A 24,519-nucleotide genomic window follows, 5' to 3' on the forward strand; every position below is an offset into this window, starting at 1 on the left:
GTTTTTGTTTTCCTTTTACTTTCCATTGCCACCGTACGAACTACACAACAATACACGTTGCACATGAAACGAACAAAAAAAATATAAGCAATCGCATATAAGTCTGTTTTGCTCTATTTCTCTCACATTCCTACATTTCCGCTCTAGTTTACATCTTTTTTGTTTCATCCGTTAACATGTTTCTCGACGTAATTTATTCCAATAATATATAGCTAACATTATGTTACGTGTTTTGCTTGGTATTAAGTAGTTGTTTTTTTTCCTCTCTCTTTACCATTTTCACCCCCCGGTGCTGCTATTACTTTGCCCCTAGCTTATAATACAAACCACAGGGTATGAGGGTACAAATACCTCAAATGAAATACCCACAGGATAATTATATGCAAACCCGGATCGCTCTTTCTTATTGCTCTTTCTATATAACCAATGGTGAGTGTGTGGTTCGTTGCAATTGCAAACGGTGGCCCATTATGTTCCATCTGTGTTTTCATTTTTTTAAGTACCCTCTTTCCATTTTACGTAACTCATCAGATGAGGTAATATGTACGGAAAAACAAAGAAAAAAAAAATAATAAAGCAAAATTAAACTAAAAGAAAAGTATACGAAAATCGTCACAATCGGAAAGAATAAACAAAAAGAAACAATTGCTAGCGCTTATGATTATATTTTTCAAAATGTCTTACACACAAGAGTAGTTTTTAAGCAGGATAAACAGAGTGAAGTTTTTTTTCCTTTTTTTTTACAGCCCTATGCGCATTTCGTCCCTGCTTGCACTCTTGCCATTAATTCTCATACTTTTCGGGGTTTTGTTTTGTTTTGTTTTTTTGGACGGAAAACAACACCAGATCGGTGGCGTGGCCACACCTTATTTTCGCCTTGAACTACATATTCCGGTTCTTCCCCGCCGGAACATTCTCTTTCCGGTATATTAATTAACTTTTAACCTCTCTTTTCCGTTTCTTTTTTTTGTTTGCTTTTAACTGCTCCTCACTAAGGATGGCATCTACACGAATGGAACTTTCGCATTCGCCAGCATTCAGGCGCACTAGGAACGGGCATTACTTGTTGGTTTGTGTGGAAGATCGTTTCGTAGGGATCACTATACACAAAACGCACTACACACGAACACAGTTTGCGGTGTCCGTTGTGCGGCCACCAAAAGATATTACGTCTCCTATCAACACTAACAACAAGGACACAAACTGTTGCTTTACCAACACGAGCAACAAACAATCGTTCAAGCCTAGTGTATGTGCGGTTCCATCACGATGCTTGAACCTGCATTTGCGTTATTTATATACTCTATATTCCTGATTCACTTGCCCACCTGTTGTTAGCTGCTATTAATGTGTGTGTTGGATGTGTGATTGAATAATTATTATATTGTATGTTTCCCTAAAAAGTGTCCTTCGCCTATGTCCTAGGTTAACTCTGTCTGTTTTTTTTGTTTATTTCTTTTACACATTTGCCTGCACTTTTTTCCTTTCTGCTAAAGCTTATGTTGAATAAGTTCCTTCTTATGTTTTTGTTTTTTCCATCTTGTTAGTGTAACAGACTTGATTATTTACAGGGTTTAACGGGGAGTTTCATATCAACGCATCACCTGCAGAAACTCAATATACATCTTTACGAACAAATGCTTTACAAGCGGATTGTTTTTTATCGGCTATTCCACCATAAGCAGGTTTACAAGAAAAATACATTGAGGTTACACAAATGTTTGCGTTGATATCGAATTCCGACCAGTAAAACCCCTTGCGGTTTTCCATACAAGCTATAATGAGAGGCGATTTAATGTCTTTTACACACCTTCATCCACACTATTCTCACGCCGTGCCGCGCTGGAACAGGCATCAATGTAAGTAGGATGTTTAGTAGGAAAGTATCATAAACAAAACCTTATTTTACTACAATTATCATTACTTGTTTTTTATATTCTTCCCTTTTTTCCCATTTCTATTATGCACAGCAAGTGTTGGTATGTACAAACGCGTAACGGCACACGTCAATTTCGTCTGAACAAAACAAAAAAATACGTTCATCAGACACGCATACTCGGCGAACAAACGTCTCTCGTACGTCTCTTAATAAGCGACCACATTCACATGCCAGAGCTGCAACAGTCCAGCAGTCCTATCTTTCTTTCACTAGCTATGTTTGCAGCTGTCCGTTCCATCCAGAAAGCTTTTTAGTAAGTTAAGTGGATTACAAAATGATAGACGGGATAGAATCAAATTACACATTGTTGGCCTTTTCCTGCCGCAGTTTAAAAAAAAACACACACACACATTTTTCACGCCACACTTGTTTATGTGTTCGCAAACTGGTCAACTGCCCAATAATGCACATAAACACCCTTGAGCAAACCGTATCGTGTTTTTGCTGTTCATTTGTTCTAAATTGCTTTCTAAATGGTTTAATTTCATACCAGGAAGTAGGTGAATAGTAGAGTGGCCTTTACGGAGCTTAGCTTAAGGTTACATCTTTACACGCGCGGAAAACACATATTCATGCATTGCCTTATCCTTTTTAGCATATTAAAAAGAAGAAACAAAAAAAAATAGTATTGCGTCGAACCTAAAACGTAAAATTGATGGATGGAAGTAGATAATGAGAGATAAAACCTTTCGTATAAAGCTATTACAAATCTATACAATTCAAAAATCCTAGCACGAAGCACTTGCATCGGACTGCAAACGCTTCGCATCAAATAACACAATAACATAAATTAAGCTCTTGAATATATGAAAGACGCGCACACTCTCGTATCCCATCCCCCCCGTCCTCGGAAATGGGGATTTGTTTTTTTCTTTGTTTGGCAACGCGCCTACTGCAAAATGGAGAGAGAATACTTTACTGATTTTCTGTTGTTCAAACGCTTGCAGGCAGCAACTGTAGCGTAGCTGCCGATCGGGTGTGCTGCAGTGCCGGTTCTGATGTATCGGGCCGGTTTTCATTTAGGTCTCATTCGGTAGGTTCTTCCGGAAAGCCAGACACTTCGGTTTGTTCCTGCACTGGATTACCGTCCGATTGGTACGATATTCGTAGGCGCATCCTTAGCGTTGCCTGTCGCCGGGGACAAACATAAATACATTGAATTTATTTCCACAATTTTCTACTTCAAAAAACGTTACATTACCTTAGCCGTGCTAGTGACACGCATTTCCTGCGTTATCGTCCCACCGGGCGGTAACGTGGAACCGGAAGGAGAAAGCATCTGCAAGGAGAAACTTCTCGGAACGGCCGCCTTTAAAAAAGAAACATATTAAAAGGTGTAATAAAGCATAATTTTCATACAAACAGAATAGAATAGAATGCTAGTTGCGCCATACCTGGAATAGATACTGTTCGAGGGTGGTGAGTGAATTGTTGGTTGCCGTCATGAGAATCTGCAATGCACCGCCGGTATGCTTCGCGGACAGTTGCACCAGGATGCCATTTTTATCCAGTGCCGTTAGTAGCTTCGCATGTTCCTAGATAATAGCATTAAAATGAATAATCACTCTTAAGCGGTCAACTTTTTAACGTTGCAATAGACTACATACATCATTATTGTTAATGGCTGCCGCCGAAAAGTCGCTGAACAAGCTGTTGCTACCGTTCGTGGTGTTGCTCACGATTGCCGTAGGCGATGTGGGACTGGTAAGGCTTCCCAGCCCTGCCAACGGTGATCCCATACCCGACAGTACCGGGGACATTGTCGTTGGCATTGTCGGTGAGAGATTGGAATTTAGCAAATTATCGAGGCCACCGAAGGAGGAAGAGTTGGCCAACAGGTTTGGTCCGCTGGTACCGTTCTTAATGCTATTGTCGTTGAGACTGTTCAGATCGAGCCCGATACCACCAATGCCGAGCGGTGTGTTTGCACCGAGCGATGAATTTACGGCGGCCGGTGGTGTACTCGCCGGCATATCTAAGCTGCCGAGCAGATCGAGCAGATCCTGATTGTTGCCGGTCCCGGTCGGTAGACTGCCACCGACCGCTGGTTTACCGTTGGTGGTGGTCGTTGTACTGCCGGAAATCAGTACATCAGCAGCCGGAGGTAATCCAAGCCCATCGATCGGATCGTCACCTCCGCCGAGCAGATCGAGCAGTGCGCGCTATTAAAAGCAACAAAATGATCATTAGAAAGTGATGCTTTATGGCAGCGGAACTATCATTCACTTACCGAGTCGGATCCAATCTTTCCAACCATACCGCTCGTTGTGTTGATCATTAACGCGGAATCCCCATCATCACCACCTTCGATCAGATCGATACTCGGTTGCGGATCGTCAAATGCATTTCCACCTTCCACGTCCGTACCGTTTGGAAGTGTTTTCTGTATTTTGGGCATTTTTTCCAGCAGCGCCGGTCGCAGATGGCTGTAATCGCGGAACAGCTGAGCAAATTCTACACCGCGCTGTTGCAGATCGATGTTCAGATGGGAACCGAACGCTTCAATCATTTGCTTCACACGCGTTTCCCTACAAGCAAGTTGTGGAATGGAATGGATTAGATCAAACAGTTCAATGGTAATTTGCGCTAACCGTGTACTTACTCTTCCTTCGAACGGATGCGTGTGCTTAGCTTGGCCAGTGATACCAGCGCGTACTGTTTCGTCGTCGTTGAAACCGAGGTAGACCAGAGCAGCCGCTGATACACATCGACGAGCTGATGTTCTGCAGGGAGTTCAACATCTTTGCGTGTTTAAATGCGGTGTTTACGGACAGCGGGTTGGTGCGAAGGGATGGTGATGAGATAGCAAGCAGTACCATACCATATGATGTGTGTTTTTGGGTGGGTGGTAAACAGAGAATGGGGAAGAGAAAACACAAAACAAATACTACAGGATTTTGGCACTCTACGAGGAGAATTTTTCCCCTTTCGTTTTCAGGTCATATGTAAAGCTTGTACACAATCACAATACTATCGATCTGTCTAGTACTATCCTTATAATATACGCATCACAAAGGCAATATCAGCGAGATACTGGGAATAGCTACGAATATATCTAAGCAACGCTTCGTTTCTGAACTGATACAGAGCCAACGCGCAAGGACGGGTTCCGCCACCAAGCTGTGTTGCCGATGCATTGATGATCAAATGATCGCTTTCTTTCTATTCTTAATCCACAAAAAAACATACCTTCGATCCGTTCGGAACTGAGCACCAAATCACCGTACTCGCCAATCGTCCATACCGCCACCTGCAGCAGTGGCTGTTTCTCCTCCGAATTGGCCACATTGTGTACCGAGCTCCAGAGCCGCAATCCGATGTACGCTTGCTCCTCCGGTGGACTATTAAGAATGAGATGAATCGTCGAAGATACCACATCATCTCGCACGTAGTTGCCAGCCTACGGAAGCAGTGAAAGGAGTTTGTTTGAAGTGAACTGTAAAACCCCCCCAAAATTGCCTAGTTCTTTCTCTTACCGCTATCAGTACGCTCAGTAGCGTATCTAACCGCCAGCGAATGGAAGTGGCGTATCGTTCCGCTACGTGCACCATACGGCTGCTGCACTGTGCCTTAAACTCTGGGTCAGCTTTCTCGAGAAATACGAGCAACTCCTTAGACATTGCCCGTATGTTCTGGGAGTTGATTAGCGCAAACGATAGTTCCATCGCGCGCCTCCGAATCGAAACGTCCGGATCCTTCAAACATTCTAGTATCGTGCTACGGTGACGCTGCACAGCCGAAATGTCCGCATGTACCGTCCGGAGCAGTGTGTTAAGCGCCACGTATCGTATGTTTTTGTCACTGTTCAGCAAGAACCGGCCAAGAATGTTGACGGCCAGCACACGAAGGCCACCTTCGGATCTGTTTTACGATTAAAAAAAGAAACGGAAAATCGTTTAATAAAATAAAGGGAGAGAGAGAGTAAATAACAAAATTAATCCTTACTTAATATCCATAATGGAAAGCACCGTCTCGTAAAGGATGGTGTTGCCAACGTTTTTGCTCGTTTCCGTATTGGTTGCCACCTGTGCCAGTATGTCATTCATTGCCTCCGATGCATCCGGATCGTTGTGTCCAAGAATTCTTAGCAGACGAAGGATTTTTACCTAAAAGCGAAAAAGGGGGAGAATTTTTTTTCAATTAACATCGAAAAGCCATCGAAAAAAAAGTTAAAGCTTACCTGAAGGAATGGATCACTAACGCCGCTCACGTCGTGCTCCGGCGAATATCCGGCCAGGATCAGATTTTTCAGGATTCGTACCAGATTCGGCACAATCTGCAGCCATCGCCATAAACGGGAAGAGAAACAATACAGGTACAACATGAAAAAAAGCGAAGATACGTTAGTGTCAGTGGCACATGAGAAGGGGCACACTTTTGCAGCGGACATTGGAGTTCACTCCAAAATGAGAAGAGACCAACACGTAAAGGAGCATTGCGCTTTTAAGGCTGTTTTGTGTGTTTCCTTTTTTCCCTTTTGCAATGACAAAAGATGCATCGACTTTTGTGTTTTCGAGATTGGTGTATGATTCTTGTTATTGCTACATAAGGGCCTGGATGTGTGGGGCCTGACGGTGATGATACACACGCAAGAACGAAGCACTATATCAGCCGTCGGTCGTTTCGTTCTGGGACTAGTGGAATTTTTTGTTTTTTTTTGTTGCAACTATTATCCTTCTTCCCTTTGTTTTAGAGTGAAGGTATCAAAGATGCAAGGTAAGGACATAACAGGACATGTACATAGGACGAGAGTCGCGAACGAGCAAACGAAAGACGTGGTGTATGTGTGGGAATGGAACTTCGTTCGAGTGTTCGTGGCACTTGGAATGAATGGAGAAATGTGAAGACATTTCAGATGCTCTGTAGGTAATGAATTTTTATAGCGCACATATCCACGGCACGGATTCGTTCCGTTTCGTGACGGTTCTTTAGTGCGAGTTGGGGGGGGGTTGCACCAAGGTGCGGCGATATATAAATTCACATACTTCAATTTGCAGTTTCAACTTCGGAAAAAGCAATTCATTCTTATTGAGATGAAAGAACCTTTGAAATCGATTTTATTCACAATCACATCTCATATCAAAAAAATGCAATTGATTTTATAATAAAAAATAATTTACACACATCATAAAGACGGATCACTTGTACAGTATAAAATAAGGAAGAATAAAACGCCCCCCCTAATTGGTGAGGGCGAAAACGAAACATTAAAGCTACACCTAATAGAAATGTCAATAAACCGATGCTAATAGATTAGCTAGCAAATGTCGGATTCAAGCCAAAAATTAGCTTGCAATAAAAAAGAAAGAAAATACAGCCATAAAAGCAGAACAGTGATGCAAGCTAGCATAATGGACCAAAAAAGCATTAGCTTTCGACAGGAAGAAGGTACGAACATGAATAAATCATACACGAAGCAGATGCACCTAGAAAAAAACCGTTCGGAATAAAGTTCAACAGCAGGGCAAGCAGCAGGAACAGCGAAAGGACGAATCAGACAGACGAAACGCGATCGCAACGAAATTTAAAATCAAGTCACAAAATAACACAAAATTCAACTCGAAGAAAGAAAAAAACATCGTTGACCATTCACAGGATGAAAAACCGTTTTCCGAGCACAAAGAGGAAAACAAAAAAAAACCCAGGGTGCAAATGAAAAATGTTTGCCAAGCGTGGAAACTTGTCTGAGAAGCATCGGCAACATTGGTCTGGAGATAGAACACAGACAGGCAGACCGACCGGCAGGCCGTCAGGGGGGCCGAATAAATCCAATGAACACGAGTTTGGGGAAAGGGAACGGTGGTGGGTTGATGGTTAGGAGAAGCAGACGGAGACCCGTTTAAGCATAACTCTTGCTGCACGTATGCATTGTGGAAATGATGAATATTTTAAGCGCATCAGCAACCTTTACGAGCGGCACAACATCGAAACGATACATGGATGAATGGCCATGCCTTATGCCTTGAGAAGGTGCTAGAGCATTGGCATGCAATTGTGTGGATCGGTGAACGGGTCATGCACCAGTAATGGGGTTGGATAGGGAGCAAAGTGTGTATAAAGGGCCACTAGCATTGGTTTTGATTGATTGGCGCAAGCTATATCAGTTATGAGCGGCCATTGAGCGTGTACGGCATCGGCTCATCAATTATCAGTGGATTTTGCTAATCTGTCTTTGCAAGAGCAATGCTATTTGTACCGACCAAAACGATCTCATACGAAAAGGGAAAGACATGGAGAATTAAATTGTTTTATTTTTGTAGCTTTCTTTTATCCTTTTATTTATTTTTTTTAAACAAATTTTTTTAGAAGGAAAGTGTTTCATCAATTAGAAAAAAAGAATCCACAAACGATTTGCAAAACTTTTGGTCACCAACACAACTAACAAATGGAAATAAAAAAAATCGTACGAAACAAACGTCTTGGCAGCCATAAACAAGGATAACAAACAAGAAGTAGTACAAGGCCACTCCGACACCCACCAACGAACGGTACACCGTTCGCGTGCTTCGCGTCAAAAAGGACGTCGAGTGGAAGTAATAGCGAAGAAGTGTGAAAAAGTTTTGTAACTTTCTGGCTTAAAACGAAAAACAAAAAAAAACAGATGAAGCAAATGCAAACATAGAAATAAAACACGATTTTACATTAAAACGTTGTTTTTACTGTGAAATTAAAGAGGCATTTACGAACGTGAAAAGCAGTACAGTGGTTTTAACGCACGGTAAATAACATCAAAAGTACATAAAAAAGCATATACAAGCCTGGTGATTGCGTAGCAATATGAACAGCTCAGAATAGAAAAAAAAACAGAAGTTCTAATTTAAACATAATACGTTACAAAATGCGCACACAAAACATTGCTCATGGTAGGAACAAATTAGGCCATAGAAAATCTTTCACCCATTTTCGGATGGTATTGCAACGATACAGCACGAAAAGCGTAGGAAAGGACAGCAACAATCCGTTTGCTGCCCAAGAAGGATAAAATGAAGATGGGAGATGCAGTTTCAGCTTTCTGCCGGGGTTTTATGTACCGGGTTTTAAAGGAGTACACTGTCAATGATTCTTTTTTAATTGCGGGATAGTTTATAGCAGGGAAGTACTGTATCCCGGGACATAAACATGAAGATACACTAACAGATGGTTTATGGATAATTTTAATGAAATTAAGTAAGACCAGGGAAATAGAAAGAACGATAGTTTGCGCATGAAGAAGAGTAGAGAAAGAGAGAGAGATAGAGAGAGAGAGTATAGCATGGAAAAAGATATGTGGGGCATTACCTCTTGATTTCCACTATCCTGGCAAGCAATGAGCAATGGTTTTCGGGGGGAAGTAACAGCAAGAAAACGGTTAAAATACGTAGTACAGGTGATTGTCACTTGCTAGTATGTACTATGATTGTTTTTTTTTTTACGATGAGCACAGGCATTATATAGTGGATAAACCATATGAGCTTTAACTTAATCTAGTTCGATGATGGCATATGTATAGCAGGATGCTACGCATGAAGGAGCACTAGGTTTTGTTTAACTTCTCACAAAAAAAATAAATGACAAACTGTCAAAAATTTCCTTTTGTTGTGGTTTTGAAAAAAATACCAATTTTCTTTTACTCCAATTTGCCCAAGAGCGTGGAAGAAGTTCAAACAAAAGCACATACAAAAAAAAAAGATCGTTAATAAAACGGAACAAAAACCCAAAAAGCCACTAAAGAATACCGAAAAAAGAACACATTTTGTACTTCAAAAACTACTTCATAATTGTTGCTTTAAAGATGGTTTCCGAAAAAGTGTACAAAGGTGCTTAATTAAAAAAAATTATGGCAATTAGTGGTGACGATAAAAATATAATCAGAGGAAAATTACTATCACTAAATTACTACACTGGCACAAAATACACTACAGCCAAAAATTATTTGTGAGTGTGTGTTTGTGTATTGCTAAAAGAAAATTATAGCAATTCTGACAAAAGTGTACACGACAGCATAATTAAATATTTTTTACTTTGAAAAATTACCCAAAATACACCTAAAATTAATGCCAGAAATTCTACCATTCTATGGTAAGGTACTAAACCTTTTTATGATAAACGAATTATTAATACTTCGTATAAGTCTACTTAACTAATTACTACACGTAGACATTCTAAAAGGTAAATAAATAAAGTTCTAACACCTGTACAAAAATATGCACTAAAACGTCTATCGACTGAACGAACGTACGAACGTTTCTTCTAAAAGTATAACAAATGGCGCCATTTGATTCAATCTAATTTGGGACAAGGGAGAAAAAATCAGTCTGGAATATTAAACAAAACAAGTCAATCGTGATAACTGATTTTATTACTAGACAATCATTAAAACTTTAACTAATATCAATAATGTAAAAGATCACTAGGGTAAAGATAACAAAACTTTGCCGAAAAAAATGCGAACAAAAAAACAATCCAAAACAAAACTAATTTGCCAAACACAAAAAAAAATCTCCTTAACCCAAGGGCTCTCGACGTGTTAAGAGTGCTCCAATAAAAGGTACATAACATTTATTGTGAAGCTGGCTGCTCCCTGCAGTGCAGCGTAAATGATAAAACGGTGTGAAAATATGCCACCCATTTGAACAACAACTGTGTAACGGTGTTCGATGCAGTAAGTAAGTGCCGCGTGGGAACGGCAGATAACTAGCGCGTGTGGGTGTGAAGATAATGTTTGCAAAATTTTTCTTACCTTTTTAAAGTGATTCAAGGTGTCGGAACTTTTTTCACACATCTCCGTAATGAGGGTAACGCCAGCGATGAGAATACCTGCCCCGAGAAAGGATGAAACATTTTTTAATAAAACAATTTCAATTAAACTTATCGGTAACATTTTACAGTTTTCTCTGAAAAAAAAACACAAAACCAAAAATGGTACAAAATAAATGTTTTACACCGATGAGTCAAGCGTATTGGATGTTATTGCCACGATGCGCACATCGTAAAAGGTTTCACTTGTCTTAATTAGCCAGCATATGTCTGGGCACAACAGGCAAACAGTATAGTATCTGTTCGGACTCTCTCTCTCTTTCTCCCTCTCTCCCTCTCATGGCTTCCATCAACTATGCTGGCGTATTGATTATTGTGTTAGCGTTAGCCAGTAATGCGGTTGTGGCTCGTCGGCTGCTGATGCACAAGCTAATTTTGCCAACCGTGCCCTAATGAATATATCAGCATAAATTACATCCCGCTTGATACACCGGAGCCTGTTACAGAGAGCCGGGTGGTCACATTTTACACCAGACCCTGGTAACGGTTTCCAGAGATCCAGCAACTTATTATCGTCCCTTGAAGGGATCTTATTTTCTAGCTCTCTTTCGGTACGATGCTAATTATTGGTGTCGCTTACAACCGTAAATTGCTGTGTACGGCAGTGCTGTCACACCTTCGCCCTATTCACACTAAGAAAAAAAATGCTTTAAATACTTTTTCAGTTCGTAAAATGAACCTAATAAAAAACTAACAACTGCATAAAATAAAACCCACTCATATCCACAGCACTGGTACTAGGGGACAGTGTACGGTGACAAATGCTTTTCCATTACCGTGATTTTTCTCGTTCAGCAGCGACCGGGTAGCCGGAAGGAAAATTTCCATCAACTCCGGCACCCGCTTGATGATCCGGAACGCACACAGGGCAGCCTTTTTCCGGATGTATGCGTTCGGTGAGCGCATTAGCTTTTCTACCTCGCCCGCCAAATCCCGGGCCATTTCCGGTGAGGCGATCGCACCGAGCGTACAGAGTGCCAACCCCACCACGAACTGTGTCGGACTGTTGAGGTCACTGTGAAGCAGAGGATAGGAAAGAGACGCACGTTTAGTAGCTTGATCCTGGTCGTGTGTTCCGGTTGCTAAAATATTACTTACTTCTTGAGACAGTTGGTAATCAGCAGATGCACGTCCTGCCGTTCGTCCAGCAGCAGCATCGCACCGAGATAGCCAATGCGTTTGTCGGTGAATCGCGGACTGGCCGTCAGCTTGAGGCACTCGAGCTGGCCGAAATGGGCCGGATAGCCGAGCATGTGTATGTACAGCAGCTTGGCAATGTTGCGACATCGCCACACCGAATCTTCCTCCCGGAATGTGCTACGGATGTAGGCGCACTCGCGGTTCACCACGGCACGCTCTTCGGCCGCCGTCCGGGCGGCACGGATCTGTCGGATAAGATCTCGCAGGCGGGTTGGCGTTGGAATCCGTACTGAAATTGCGTAGATGTAATTGGAACAGAATTAGAAATTTTGTTTAACATCGATTAAAGGCTTCCCATCGTTGCCGACTTTAAGCAGACGCAAAAATGTGTATCATTTGTGAGGAAATTTAATTTTCGAAAAGTTATCCAATCTTCAATTACTTTCTATTAATAGCACCACCGTCAGCTAAAGAGAGCCTTTTCGTGTACAAACTACCCAAAACAGTGGTCTGTCGTGCTTCCGTACGCAATACACCACTGGAGAATATTAATTAGTTTCAATCGATTTTATTATCGGAAGTAAAAAATCAACCAAACTCCAATAGCCAGGTATTGCATGTAGGGACAGAAAAGACAGAATTCCCCGTTCGTGGTGGTACGCGTACAATGAACTTCCGGCGTGCACGAAGTTGTTAGAACGGTGGATAATGTTCATTCATTGGTTTAATGGGAAAAGCACCCGGCGTGAGTCGTCGTGGTCCGTGAACCTTTTTGTGCCGCACCCAAAAATAAAACTAAACCATAATTCTTCATCTCCTAGAGTACATGGCATCGTCATAACAGTGCGACATACGATGGTTAAAACAACCTCATCCAAGGGTTTGACAAAAGCTACAGAGTGACCATATCGTTGGCCGAATATTTCCACCTGACGGCATTGAAAATCGTCCCGCAGCAGTTCAAGCTCATCATGTCGTCCCAGGTTGACCACCATTGTCGTTCGTTTGGAATCATTCATCCGTGGCAGTGTTTACTTACCTCGTTCTATCGTTTCGTTGATGGCTTGCCGTATGGTGGCCATGTTAAACGCTGGATTGAACCTTTATTGGGGGGAGAGAAAGAGAAGAAAACACAATTTAAATAAGTATTTATATAACAAATATCGAACGGGGAAGGTCGGTTCGGTACGCAACCATTTTATTCTGATTTAATAGCGAACCAAAAAAAGGTTGCCCGAAAATCGGATCCCCAATAAAACTACCATTTAATTACCGAAACCAGGATCGCATGACATAACCAGGTGGGATGGTGGAAAATGATAAGTTAATCGTGTGGGACGGTAAGGCAAACATTTCGATATGGAAAAGATAGCGATGCGAGAAATAATTAGACAATTAACACCAGCTCGACACTATTCTTCTGACGCTGGAGAACCATTATAATCCAACAATTCCCTGATGTACCATCAACAACCCATCATCGACAGGTTTGGTTTAGTTGAACCGCCGTAATGTTTATTAGTGAGTTATGAGAGTAATTTTAAAGTTGATAGATAATTTAAGCTTCAAGGCCTCATAAATATAAGGTGAGAAATCCAACTCAAAATACCGACAAATAACGAAGATACAACCCAAAGAACCCAAAGGTTTTCTTGGAGACCTGGGAATCGATCGATTTCAGACATTCTTTACAGACAATATCTAGTTACTTGTAATATATTAATATTTAAATTGAATTATCTTTTTGGAATAGGCAAAGTAATGACAAATTTGCAGCTCAAATTCCTTTTTCCAACTGTTTCCAAAATTCAATACGAAAAGTTTTACATTTAAGAATCTTTTTTTTTTTAATCCTTCATACAAAGGCCAGTAAAAATGCTAATTTTTGTGTTTTAGTTTATTACCAAAAAAATCTGAGTGCATATATCTCCTTAAAGGATGAAGACACTGGAAATCAATATCTGTATATATTATTCTCATCAATATCACTAGACTTGGGGAAGACCTCAAGGAAATGGTAGGACAAGGTTATGATTGCGATGAATCAAGAGTGTTACTAATCGGCCCTGTATGCATCATACTCTTCGTATTAGAAATCCATTATCCCCCACCCATCTTGAAGGGACGGCGTGAAAAAAAGCATAATATTTCAACGATAGTCATAGGCCGTGTCGGTGGCGCAACATCGAACGATTTGAGGTGTTCCGAAGTGGATCCGATTTCTTCGGATATTTCTTTCCACCAGAGGTCACACACCGCACGAAACCATCACGAAATGCCACAAACGATGGAAACGAGCTTAGAATGGGAGACGAGAGTTCACATTACTCGTCCTATATGCCCTTTCAGATTAAGCCGAGAATGAGTAAATACCGTAACACGATATGCAACGCGACCACGGAAGTAGAAAAATTGATGTCGATACGCACGAACGAATGGTAAGCGAAGGTTTCAAAGCTTCAAACCCTAAACAGTTTGCCCCCCTTTCTGGAGGTACTTAATGTGACAGAATTTACCAAAGCATGTAATACTTGTACCTACAACAGAACTGATTTCTATGCACATTGAAAGCTGATTTCTTCACGCAACATCGGACAGGCGCTAACATGGGCGGAAGGTCACGGAACCGCGACCGCCGGCGTTACTTCAATGGCATTGGTGTTTGTTTTCACCCAAACTGATCATACATCGGGTAACGAATTAACGTGCCAATGCAAATCAACTTAAGTAAGGGAAAGTTTCTTAAGCTGATAAAGCAAATAATGTATTAAAAATAAATTTTAATAATCGAAAAGAGTCATTCAGCTCCCCAGCAATCTCTGTCTCAAGTCTCTCATAAAAGCAAATCTGATCTTTGAAATTGTGTCAAATATGAAACAGAACTCAAGGGAACGTTTTGCTACATCAGACGTGTAATACAATTCTCCCCATGGGAATGTCCTTTACCCATGGTACCATACAAACTCACGTAGCTAAACGTAGCAGAACTCCTCAACAATCTCTACCACAAGTTGATCTAAGATTATTTTCCACCGGGAAACACCTCAGCTGGTGTGTGTGTGTGTGTCGCTTACTTAGTCGCATCAACCTGCCGCCCTGGTAATCCCTTTAGGTCACGAGGCCATCAAACCCCCAAACACTAAACTCGAGGACCTTTTGGCAGCGCTACCACTTACTCCATGTGTGTGTGTGTCCTTGGAGCGTGGCAGAAGCTTGGGAAATTTTAATCACGAATCCTGACCGGATCGTCCCAATCCAGTCAACGTCACGTACGGCACGTTAAATCAAGGTGTGTACGAGACACGATGATGATGATGATGATGCGGCGGTTTGTGAACAAAGCTGGATACAAAAAAGGGGAGCAACACCAACAATTCTTCCACCCACACCCCCCAAAAAACTAGACCACCCGAATTTTCTATGTCCCGGGGTAAAATTTGATGATGAAGATTATGGTGGGGAAGTCTTTTTTTGTTGTTGTTACTCTTCTTCTTTGGGGATAGCCAGCTGGCGTGTTGCCCACAGCTATTCGGTAGAATTCGTTGTCAATTCATTTTCGACCAACGGACACGCGTCCCTTTTTGCTGAAGGGAACTGCAATACAACTTTCTGAAGCTTGAAGAAGTTTTTGGATACAAAGCGGAAAGGAAGGCGGAGTGTGTGTTTTATTAACTTTAAATATTAAATTTGTTGACCACCTCGTTTGGTAGATAGAGAGGGGAGCGCCAGAGGAGTTAGGTTAGCCCTTCTGGTAACTTTATGTGGACACTGAATTAAGGGCTTTATCTAGTAGATTATATAAAGAACACGTTTGTGATGATTCGTATTAAGCGCTATGTGTGGAATAATATTTGCTTTTCCACTGCAAATGTACATAACAAGTTTGCAGACATTCTATGAGTCATTCGTTGGACAACCAACGTCACAAAAACCAGTCAGTATGACTGCTACTTTTTAGGGGGATGCCAAATTGCCTTAGTGTATGTGGATAATTCCTCAAATTGTACGCTTTTAAATAATTCCATAATTCTAAAATTTATTCTAAAAATAAATCCAACATCTAAATATAAAAACAGAATAGTAAATAAAATCACAAACATGATCTTCCATAAACAGTGCAAGCTTTTAGATAAAATACGCAATAAATCATACTTGTGTCGTGTGATTAAGTAATCGCTTTATCTCCACAATGTTTCTCACGTACACGGAGCAGATAAGGCGCTCAGCTGGAACCGGAACATACCTTTTAAAAACGCATCTAAGTGTCTGTCTCTCTCCACGGTGGAACCGTAAGGGGAAGGAAAGCTTTATGCACATTCTCCAGCACGCTAACAAACAAGGGTACAAATCCAGTTGTTAACATTGGGTTAAATATTCAACAAAAAAAACGACAGGAGGAAGGAACAATGTTTGTGCACCGCTTAATCTCTCCTTCTTTACCGTCCCATTTAAGATTGCATTTAATCAGCTTCCAACCAGTGGACGAGCCAGTGTACCGGTTGTGTAGAATAAAAACCACACAAACCAATAAAAACCGGTAGTGCATCTGCTTAATGTCTACTTAAGCTGACAACACACTAATCCGAGCGGTCTCACATATGCCGCAGAAAACGTTGCAACAACCCTTCCTCGACTATCTCGTGTGCTAGAAACACACCCCTTTTCAACCCCTTGTAGAAACAAACACAATACATTTATGGAAGGTAAATTGCATACGGATAGATCTATTTAGACGGATATCCGTAGTAGCAGCAGCAGCAGCAACATCTGATGCAACCACTGGAAGTTGCATTGTGTGACGACGTCATTGGCAGCGAATGCAATTTTGTGACCTCGCTGAGAAATGCTATTGTCAAGGACTGTAAAGTGCAACTTACGGGTGATGCATTGGCACACTAACAACGTCATTGAAATTGCATTGTGTAGAATAAAAGCTTGCGAGAACTTACACTTGGAAGCTTGGAAACACAAAATGATCATTTTTGGGAGATTTTTAAAGACAAAACTTTTCTGATATTTGTTATTCTAGATTTAAACATTTTCAGTCAATGAGAAAATGGTTCGATCAGTTTCTTAAAAAGCCTTAAAATATAAAATATAAGTAAATTGGGTAAAGAACATTTGATGAAATTTTCAAGTCAATCGGATCGCGGATCTCCTAGGAATTCTGGCAACAGATTAGCAAAGTAATGTTTTGAGTAAAAATATACATTTTTACATGCTAAAAAATCTACTCTTTTATGGTCTGTAAGTTGGTTATTTGTCGGTATATTGATTTGAATTTTACCGGTATTTGATTTTTACGATTTTTTTTACGAATTTTACGGTATTTGATTTTTACCAAATATTCCTGAAGATATGCCAGTTTTTGCCAGTGCCATGCTGACATTGTCAATTTTATTGAAAAAAAAGTAAATGAATGTAATTTGTCTTTCAATAGCTCGTACTATACTATCCCGAACGGGTCCCACCAAATATGCTTCGGGATATTTTTATAAATAATCCTATATTTAATTCACTTCTCAATTGATTTTTGCGAAATTATCTCAATTCTAACCCTAATGAAGAGTAGTACGACAAGCTTAAAGACAAAAGAAGATTAAGCCAACGTACACCTAATAGAGAAGCCAAAAATGTGTGTGGAAACAACATATTTTGACGCAATTAAGCGTCACAATTTTACAAACATAAATTAGGGTTAAATGTCCTTAAAAATATACTAGGGAATCTGATTTTTTTTATAAAGAAATTGGTTCCTTTCAACAAGAAAATGGGTTCGCGATTTATTTTCCTCTGTGGCACAAAATCTGGGCCAGCTCTAAATCAAATGGTTCAAAGGTTTCCGAATGGAACATTCGCGTCCGGTGCGGGAATTAAAACGAAATCCAATCCAACCGAGACACACCCACCAACTTCCCTCCCTATGTATAGCCGAGGTGCACCACACTTACCCATGATCGGAGGCATTCATCCTGGCACTTGGGCCCTACAGCAGCCTTCTCTAACTTTTCGCACGATGATTAATGGCCGGTGGGTTTTGCGCTGAACAACTTCTCGCGTCTCTGGCCAGCCTTGCACGGTGTCGGTAGGATTTCTTGTCGATATATCTGATCCGTTATTTGTTTTTACTAACTTTCACTCATACACATACACACACACACGGAAAATAAATAATAAAAACGCAGAAAACGGAGGCACTGTGGATACTGCAACACTATTGGATATTTGCCACCGGAAGCGAGTGATTCCGGAGCGAAATGATAAGTCGAAACGAACCGAAGGTTACCACCGGCCAAGACGCTCGCATGAATGGGGTTGATCTTGCTTGGAACAGTGGGTTTTGATTTGCTCTGTTTCTGTTTCTAAGTAGGCCGGTAGGTTGCTAACACATTTGCACGGAACTTATTTTCACTAGAAGTAAATTAAACGAATAATGAAACATAATTTACCCCTTTTTTAATATAAAAATATAATCAAATACCGCATGATAGTCCTCTCTGGTTACACACAACAGTCGGTTAATTGGAATGAATTGGAATGGGGTGTTTGCTGTAAGATTCTCCCAAAGGAACCTTAATACCAACACTGGAACCAGCTTTAATTTGCTCTGGGTCGAGGTAAAGCTTTGATGCGTTTGATTGAAATTTAACGACAGCAATGAAGCAAATCAATTTGTGATAGGATAGGAGGAGCTCGTTTCAGGCTTGAGTTGCTTCACATTTAATTGGAAACAAGTAGTACAAACGGGCATCAGTGTATGCTGGCCGTGATTTGATCGTGCACGTGACTTGATGTAACTGTTCTCCTGACATTATTCAACAATTTTGACCAGATTTGAAAAGCTTCAATTTAGTGTTTTTTTTAAGAAAGGGCATTTGTTTTTTTTTCAACAAATTGTACGGACAGTACACAACAACTAGGTTCAAATCTCGTCTGAACCGTAGCCTGCTATGTTCTCCTTTTTCCCATGTGTGTGATAATTGGATGACCATCCCTTGTCTATACTCATAAGCTTCCTTCCCAAATTATATTTATTTTACACTCGAAAGTTCTTCTTCGTCCAGCACTAAATGACGTCAGGCAGCTGCTTCTGGAAATGAAACCCGTCCCGTTGGACGTCGTCCACCTCACCGTTTTTTTGTCGTCCATCCGTCTATATGACACGTTTCGCACATTAAATCATGCTCGATCGTCGCAACAAAGTGCAAACATTTGCACTTTATGCACACTGCACATTTTTGCACTTGCAACTGGAAGGAAAAGCTCTTCTTTAGCTTCCTTCACCACGATACACGAAACAGATGGGTTTTTATTTTTGCGTATGAAAATGGGAAAATCTTGCGTGATGTGGTGTGTCGCTTAATTTTCATTGGCGCTTAGCGAAACGAAACCACCCCAAAAAAAGAAAACTGCAGAAACAGCACCTGTGTCATCCTTTTTGGTCGCACTTTTTACACTTGTTCGCACACACCACTACAAACACACCGTGCATGATGGACACAAACACAAACCGTGTTTCGCACTAATCCTTTTCTCGGGGTATTTTTCCTTTTCTCCAGCACGTTATGCACCTTATCGAAATGGGGTCGTTTTGGAGCATTAACCGTGGGCTTCGTAGCTGTACACGACGTTCTTGCCGGTTTTCGGTAGGATATTGCACTGGATATAGCATTTCAATAATGCACCTTTGTTTGCACCCCAGCTATGCGTCTGCTGGGCTAAGGTTTACCAATGTTTAGGGAAGGTGGAGGCTTGGCAATTGTTTTTTCTCCTTGGAGAAACACTACCCAACCCCGAGGTCAACATTCGAATGCTTCATTGATCCTTCCGTAGTGCCTCGGTAGGTGTTTTGGGTAGGTTTATGGAAACAAACATTCTGAGCGTAACGTACACACTCCGCTGGACACGCAAGTAGGCTTTGACAGCAGCAGACACACCAACACACACGCACATGCGCGCATACCAACACACACGTCAGCACGGCAACTCTTTCCACTGTACCCTGTATGAGGTGTCTTAATTTGGAGTGTTTCATGCCTTTACCAACCGACTTTACAATAGCCAACCTTCGTCGGAGGGATGGCCCCCCCTGATGGCTCACTTCCCCAGCACGGAACACCACTGCCTACGCGCGTCTGGTGTGCCTCAACTAAAGCAAGCTGGAAACAAACTTTTCTTGGCTTCCTGCACCTTCTGTTTCGTCCAAGAACTTTTGCACATCTTATGTGACCCGCGCACCAACCCGCGAGCTATGCAATTCGCACACTTACACACGATGCGAGGTGACCGGATGATGATGATGATGATGATGATGACCGAGTGAATTACACCTCTAGCCACAGTAACTTGCTCGTGTGGAGCGTTTATTTCACACTGGCACCAGAGCAGAAGGCGAACTTCCGCTATTGCTACGACACCTGAACGCGACTCGGCCCCGGGACAACTGGATGTTGAGCCAAAGACGAGCTTTTTGCAGCAACGAGACCGATTTTTTGGCAAAAGTCCACGCAAACACACGAGAGGACAGAAAAAAGAGGTTTCGTTTTTTTTTTCTTTCCACTTTCTCCAAAGTTGGACCACGAAGGAGGTGCATACAAAGCGGTACCACTGACGTACGGCAACTGTCAGTTGGACAATCATTTTGAAACGTTTGTTTACTAATGATAATGTTTGTAGTGTGTATCGCATGTTTTTTCGAGATATTTTACTATTTTTTAGACACAGATGATTTTTATTATCAAAAGTGGTAAAATTTAAATCTACGAAGCCTACAGAATACACTTTTGTCGTCTGGTTTTTCCTCCTTTTGTTTAATGTGTAATGACAACAGGCACCAGCCTTCCGTACGATCAAATAGCGAGTTTGCGATGACGTTGAATGACAGCTGTTGGCACAAATGACGATCAACCGGACATCGTCGAAGGAACGAAACTGAAATTTTATTCATGTTTTTACTGTAATCTTCAAAATTTTAGTAGATAAATTTTTAGTAGCATTTTAGTAGCATTTAGCAAATTTTTAGTAGCAATTACTTTTGGAAAAAGCGAAAGTAGAATGGGGATTTTATATTGGACGCTTTTTAAAAATGTCGTTAGGAACATTTCTCCTCGTTCCGCCGAGAATGATTTCAATCTAAACAGTGCTCTCCCTATGAATTGGTATGGAAACATTTCCGTTTATTGTTTAAACGAGCATTAAAGAAAGCGCTTAAGTGTTAAGTCGTTTCATCAATCCGATCGACGGCGACCGTTTTTTAAATCCTTTGCGGGTGCGGGTGTATGTGTGTGATTTGACCATGCGAGAGTACATTGCACTGCTTCATCTCAGAACGAAATGTAACGAATGCAAGATGAGGTAAACTTAAAGGAAATCGAAAAGAATGCTTGTTCTCTGAGCTCTCGAATGGTTTATGTTAGTGAATGAAAGAACCTATCATACGTTGCATAGATGCGTGCGCGTTACGTGCGAATACATAAAAGGAATTGTCTCTTCCTGCCTTCGAACTTAACGATCAGCCGGGGTTCGCACATCATCGATCTTCAGAATCATCTTAACAAGCTGGGTGGCGAGTACGATCTGCTGTTTCTTCGAGTACAGTGATTCGATCACGTGATGATCCTTCATGTCGGAGTTGCCCGTCAACATGCAGTCCACACCGAACGTGGAGCTGTTCTCCGTTCCCTGGCGTGCCTTCAGCTCGGCCAGCGTTTCAATCGGTGAAAGGCCACTGTTCTCTGCCAGAGCCAATGGGATCGACTCGAGCGCGACACTAAACGAACGGAACGCATACTGCTCCAGAGTGGACAGCTGATCGGCTTCACGAGCCACCGCAAGGGAGCAGCTAATTTCGGCTGCACCACCACCGTATACGATACGCGAATCACGAATCAACGAACGGACCACACAGAGCGCATCGTGGATGGATCGCTTCGCTTCTTCCGTAATCATGCGATTACCACCACGGATCAAAATCGTAACGGCGCGCGTATTCTTACAATCCTCAATCACCAGCATCTTGTTCTTGGTCGTGCCGAAGCTGAGCTCCCGCACAACACCCGCCGTTCCGAGTTTGTCTGGCGTTAGCTCCTCAAAACGCGGCACAATCCTTCCACCGGTGGCGATGGCAATCAGCTCGATTTCCGGTCCACCGACCCAACGGACCGCGGGCAATTGCTGCTGCAGCAACAAATGGTTCGCCTCGTCATCGAAGCCCCACTGGCAGATGGCTAACGTAGCACCCGCATCCTTCACCTGCTTTACCATCTCGAGGAATTTTTCCTGCTCGTACTCGCGCAACTTGCGGTAATCGTCCACCGACGTCACATCGAGCTTATGCTTGGTCTTGGGCTTCGGTGGCTCGAACGGGCAGGTGAGAATCGCCAGCTTCACGTCTTTCAGCACGGTCGGCATCTGCGTGTGGCTCATCGTTTTGTCCACCACCACACCTTTCACCAGACAGGTGTCCTCCATCCTTCCGCCCACCTTACACTCCAGCTTGATCAGCTCAAAATTCACGTCCTTCTTCTCGAGATCGGCCACAGTCAGCACGGCATCGACCGCAATTTCCGCCATCTGCCGATGACACTTGTTCACGATCTTGCTGCCGAGCGTAGTCATGGCGACACGAATCAGCGGATCTTTGTTATCATGCGATATCGGGAAGGGTTGCGCGATCGTGTCCAGATGCTTCAGCGCGCACTGTGCGGCTAACTCGAACCCATCCGCAATACGAATCGGATGAATGCCCCGATCGAGCAGCGATTCGGCTTGTTCGAGCAGAGCGCCAGCCAGCACGACGACGCCCGTCGTACCATCACCGATTTCATCGTCTTGTGATTGACTGAGCTGCACCATCAGCTTACCAATTTCATGGTCCACATCCATCTCCTTCATGATGGTGGCTCCATCATTCGTAACCATGACCTCACCGTCGCCACTGACCATCATCTTGTCCAAACCCTTTGGGCCGAGCGATGAACGAATGATGGAAGCAATCTGCTTCGCTGCCAAGATGTGACTCTGCGGAGATTGGGGTGCGTAGGTAGAGCGAGAAAACAAAGTGAGGTTAGGTTTGTGTGCGGTATTCCGGCTGTGTACCGAAACGGTAATTACGCAAAGAAAATGACCACGAAATTGCCATGTTGGGCAGTATTTCGAAAGAAACGATAGGAAAATTGAAAATTGTACGAATAAATATAGTAAAATTGGTCATTCCTTTGCATACAATAGCAGGAACAAATTTTGGGTAGATTCGGTCACGGGATGAATCACTGCAGGCGAAGCAACACCCGGTGTGAAAATTACCTTAATGGCTTCGTTGCCGGTCAATCGCTTCTGGTTCTCCTGATCACGGAGCACGATAAACGGACGCCCATATTCGTCACAGGCAAACGTTCCCGGTAAGGACATCATCTTGAACGATTTTCTCCGCTACAAGCACACTGTAATGCAGGAATGGGTAGGAATGAAATAAATCACTTGCAAATAGGAATATTTTTGACAAAATCGTACACAATGAGTGTAAGCAATGAAACCTTCACATACCAACAACGAAAAACGCACTGAGTCACGCTTTTTGGGGAAATGAAAATCGAATTTTCTTTCCGGCAAAGAGCAGAGTGTGGTCGGCTAGCTGTTTCCACTCGTTTCGTTCGCGTGATTCTTTTTGTTTTTCTTTTTCTTTTTAATGTCATTGAGGGGTTAAGTTTATATGATGATGTTCAGTACTGAATGTTGACGGTTTTGATGTGTTTTGTTTACTTCGTTTTTTTTCCAAAATTAGCGCTGATTGTATGGAATCATATTAAATATTCATAACGAAAGAAACACTGAAAAAACATAAAATTATGACTTTCTTTCTAAAAATTCCAAGCGATAGGTAGGTAAATAAAAGTTTCGAACATCTACACAGTCCGCCTCTCTTTCTAATGCCATCAGTTCATCTCTCTTGTTTTCGAACATGATGACGATTTGACAGATCAAGGATAAAAAAAAAACAAAACCTAGCACAAAAAAGCGACACACAAATTTGCCTTTCGGTAAAATTGGGAGGCATTTTTTCTATTGTTTTCCGATTCGTTGTTGCGTGCGGTTGCACCGTGAATGCGTGCGCTGGCTGTAAGGTTCAAGTGAAACAACATTCTTTCCATAGTTTTGGGTGCAGTGTTGCTGAAAACACGTTTAAAAAATCCAGTGCAAGAATTGCAGGGAAGGCAGCACGATAGCACAAAAAAGTGAGCAAAACCAGCATCAGCGTTAAAAAAGGAGGAGTGCAAAAAAGGTTTCCATCTTTCGCCCGGAAGAAGAAAACGGGAAGGTCCCTCTGTTTATCGGTGTTTTCGCGAAATGTCAAGGAAAAATCGCAAACCCTAGCTTTTGCGCCTGGTCTGCCGTGGAAAGTGGTGTTGTGCCAATGGGTGAAGGAAACTACTTTTTCTCGACGCACAACGATTTCCACCGGAATTTGGAGGGCAAAGCTGTGGCGGTGTTGCCCAATGATGATGATATGACGAGATAGTGCGTTTTATTGTTGGAGGTTAGTGTCGGGCGGTTTCGAGTGCGTGTTCTGTTCGTAGTTGTGTTTCGCAAAAAGTGTGTGCGGGTGAAAGAATTTGTGAGTTTTGCAATTCGTTTTCGGTAATTCG

General features: G+C 42.0%; 3 protein-coding genes across 28 annotated transcripts in view; 1 reads left to right on the top strand and 2 right to left on the bottom strand.

Moving 5' to 3' along the window:
* Positions 1-262: 262 nt before the first annotated feature.
* LOC125762880 (AP-1 complex subunit gamma-1) lies at positions 263-20,461 on the bottom strand. Of its 9 annotated transcripts, none has more exons than XM_049425471.1 (17): positions 20,146-20,461; positions 17,827-18,286; positions 12,915-12,976; positions 11,834-12,164; positions 11,512-11,750; positions 10,659-10,735; positions 9,218-9,235; positions 6,120-6,215; positions 5,885-6,045; positions 5,416-5,800; positions 5,129-5,339; positions 4,542-4,662; positions 4,170-4,467; positions 3,547-4,101; positions 3,334-3,474; positions 3,141-3,248; positions 263-3,067 (listed from the first exon to the last, which is right to left on the bottom strand). In XM_049425471.1, the coding sequence occupies exons 2-17, from the start codon at positions 17,844-17,846 to the stop codon at positions 2,966-2,968; spliced, it is 2,925 nt and encodes a 974-aa protein (XP_049281428.1). In that variant the 5' UTR covers positions 17,847-18,286; positions 20,146-20,461; the 3' UTR covers positions 263-2,965. The 9 variants fall into 9 exon arrangements, with proteins under 9 accessions (XP_049281428.1, XP_049281423.1, XP_049281420.1 ...); XM_049425466.1 differs by having other exon boundaries at positions 4,542-4,680; positions 20,293-20,460; XM_049425463.1 differs by having other exon boundaries at positions 4,542-4,680; positions 20,146-20,460.
* Positions 20,462-21,030: 569 nt separating this feature from the next.
* Positions 21,031-23,555, bottom strand: LOC125762888 (T-complex protein 1 subunit epsilon). Its single transcript, XM_049425506.1, has 3 exons — positions 23,420-23,555; positions 23,180-23,316; positions 21,031-22,894 (listed from the first exon to the last, which is right to left on the bottom strand). The coding sequence occupies exons 2-3, from the start codon at positions 23,285-23,287 to the stop codon at positions 21,380-21,382; spliced, it is 1,623 nt and encodes a 540-aa protein (XP_049281463.1). The 5' UTR covers positions 23,288-23,316; positions 23,420-23,555; the 3' UTR covers positions 21,031-21,379.
* A 221-nt stretch (positions 23,556-23,776) lies between these two features.
* Positions 23,777-24,519, top strand: part of LOC125762887 (TGF-beta receptor type-1) — a 76,305-nt gene continuing 75,562 nt past the window's right edge. For 4 of the 18 annotated variants that reach the window (XM_049425481.1, XM_049425503.1, XM_049425504.1 and 1 more), the window contains exon 1: positions 23,920-24,155. The gene's annotated coding sequence lies outside the window, so the exon portion shown is untranslated. The other 14 variants (XM_049425485.1, XM_049425483.1, XM_049425486.1 and 11 more) reach the window with 10 other exon arrangements.

The sequence above is a fragment of the Anopheles funestus genome, chromosome 2RL (genome assembly GCF_943734845.2).
Source record: "Anopheles funestus chromosome 2RL, idAnoFuneDA-416_04, whole genome shotgun sequence".
Classification (NCBI taxonomy): Eukaryota; Metazoa; Arthropoda; class Insecta; order Diptera; family Culicidae; genus Anopheles; species Anopheles funestus.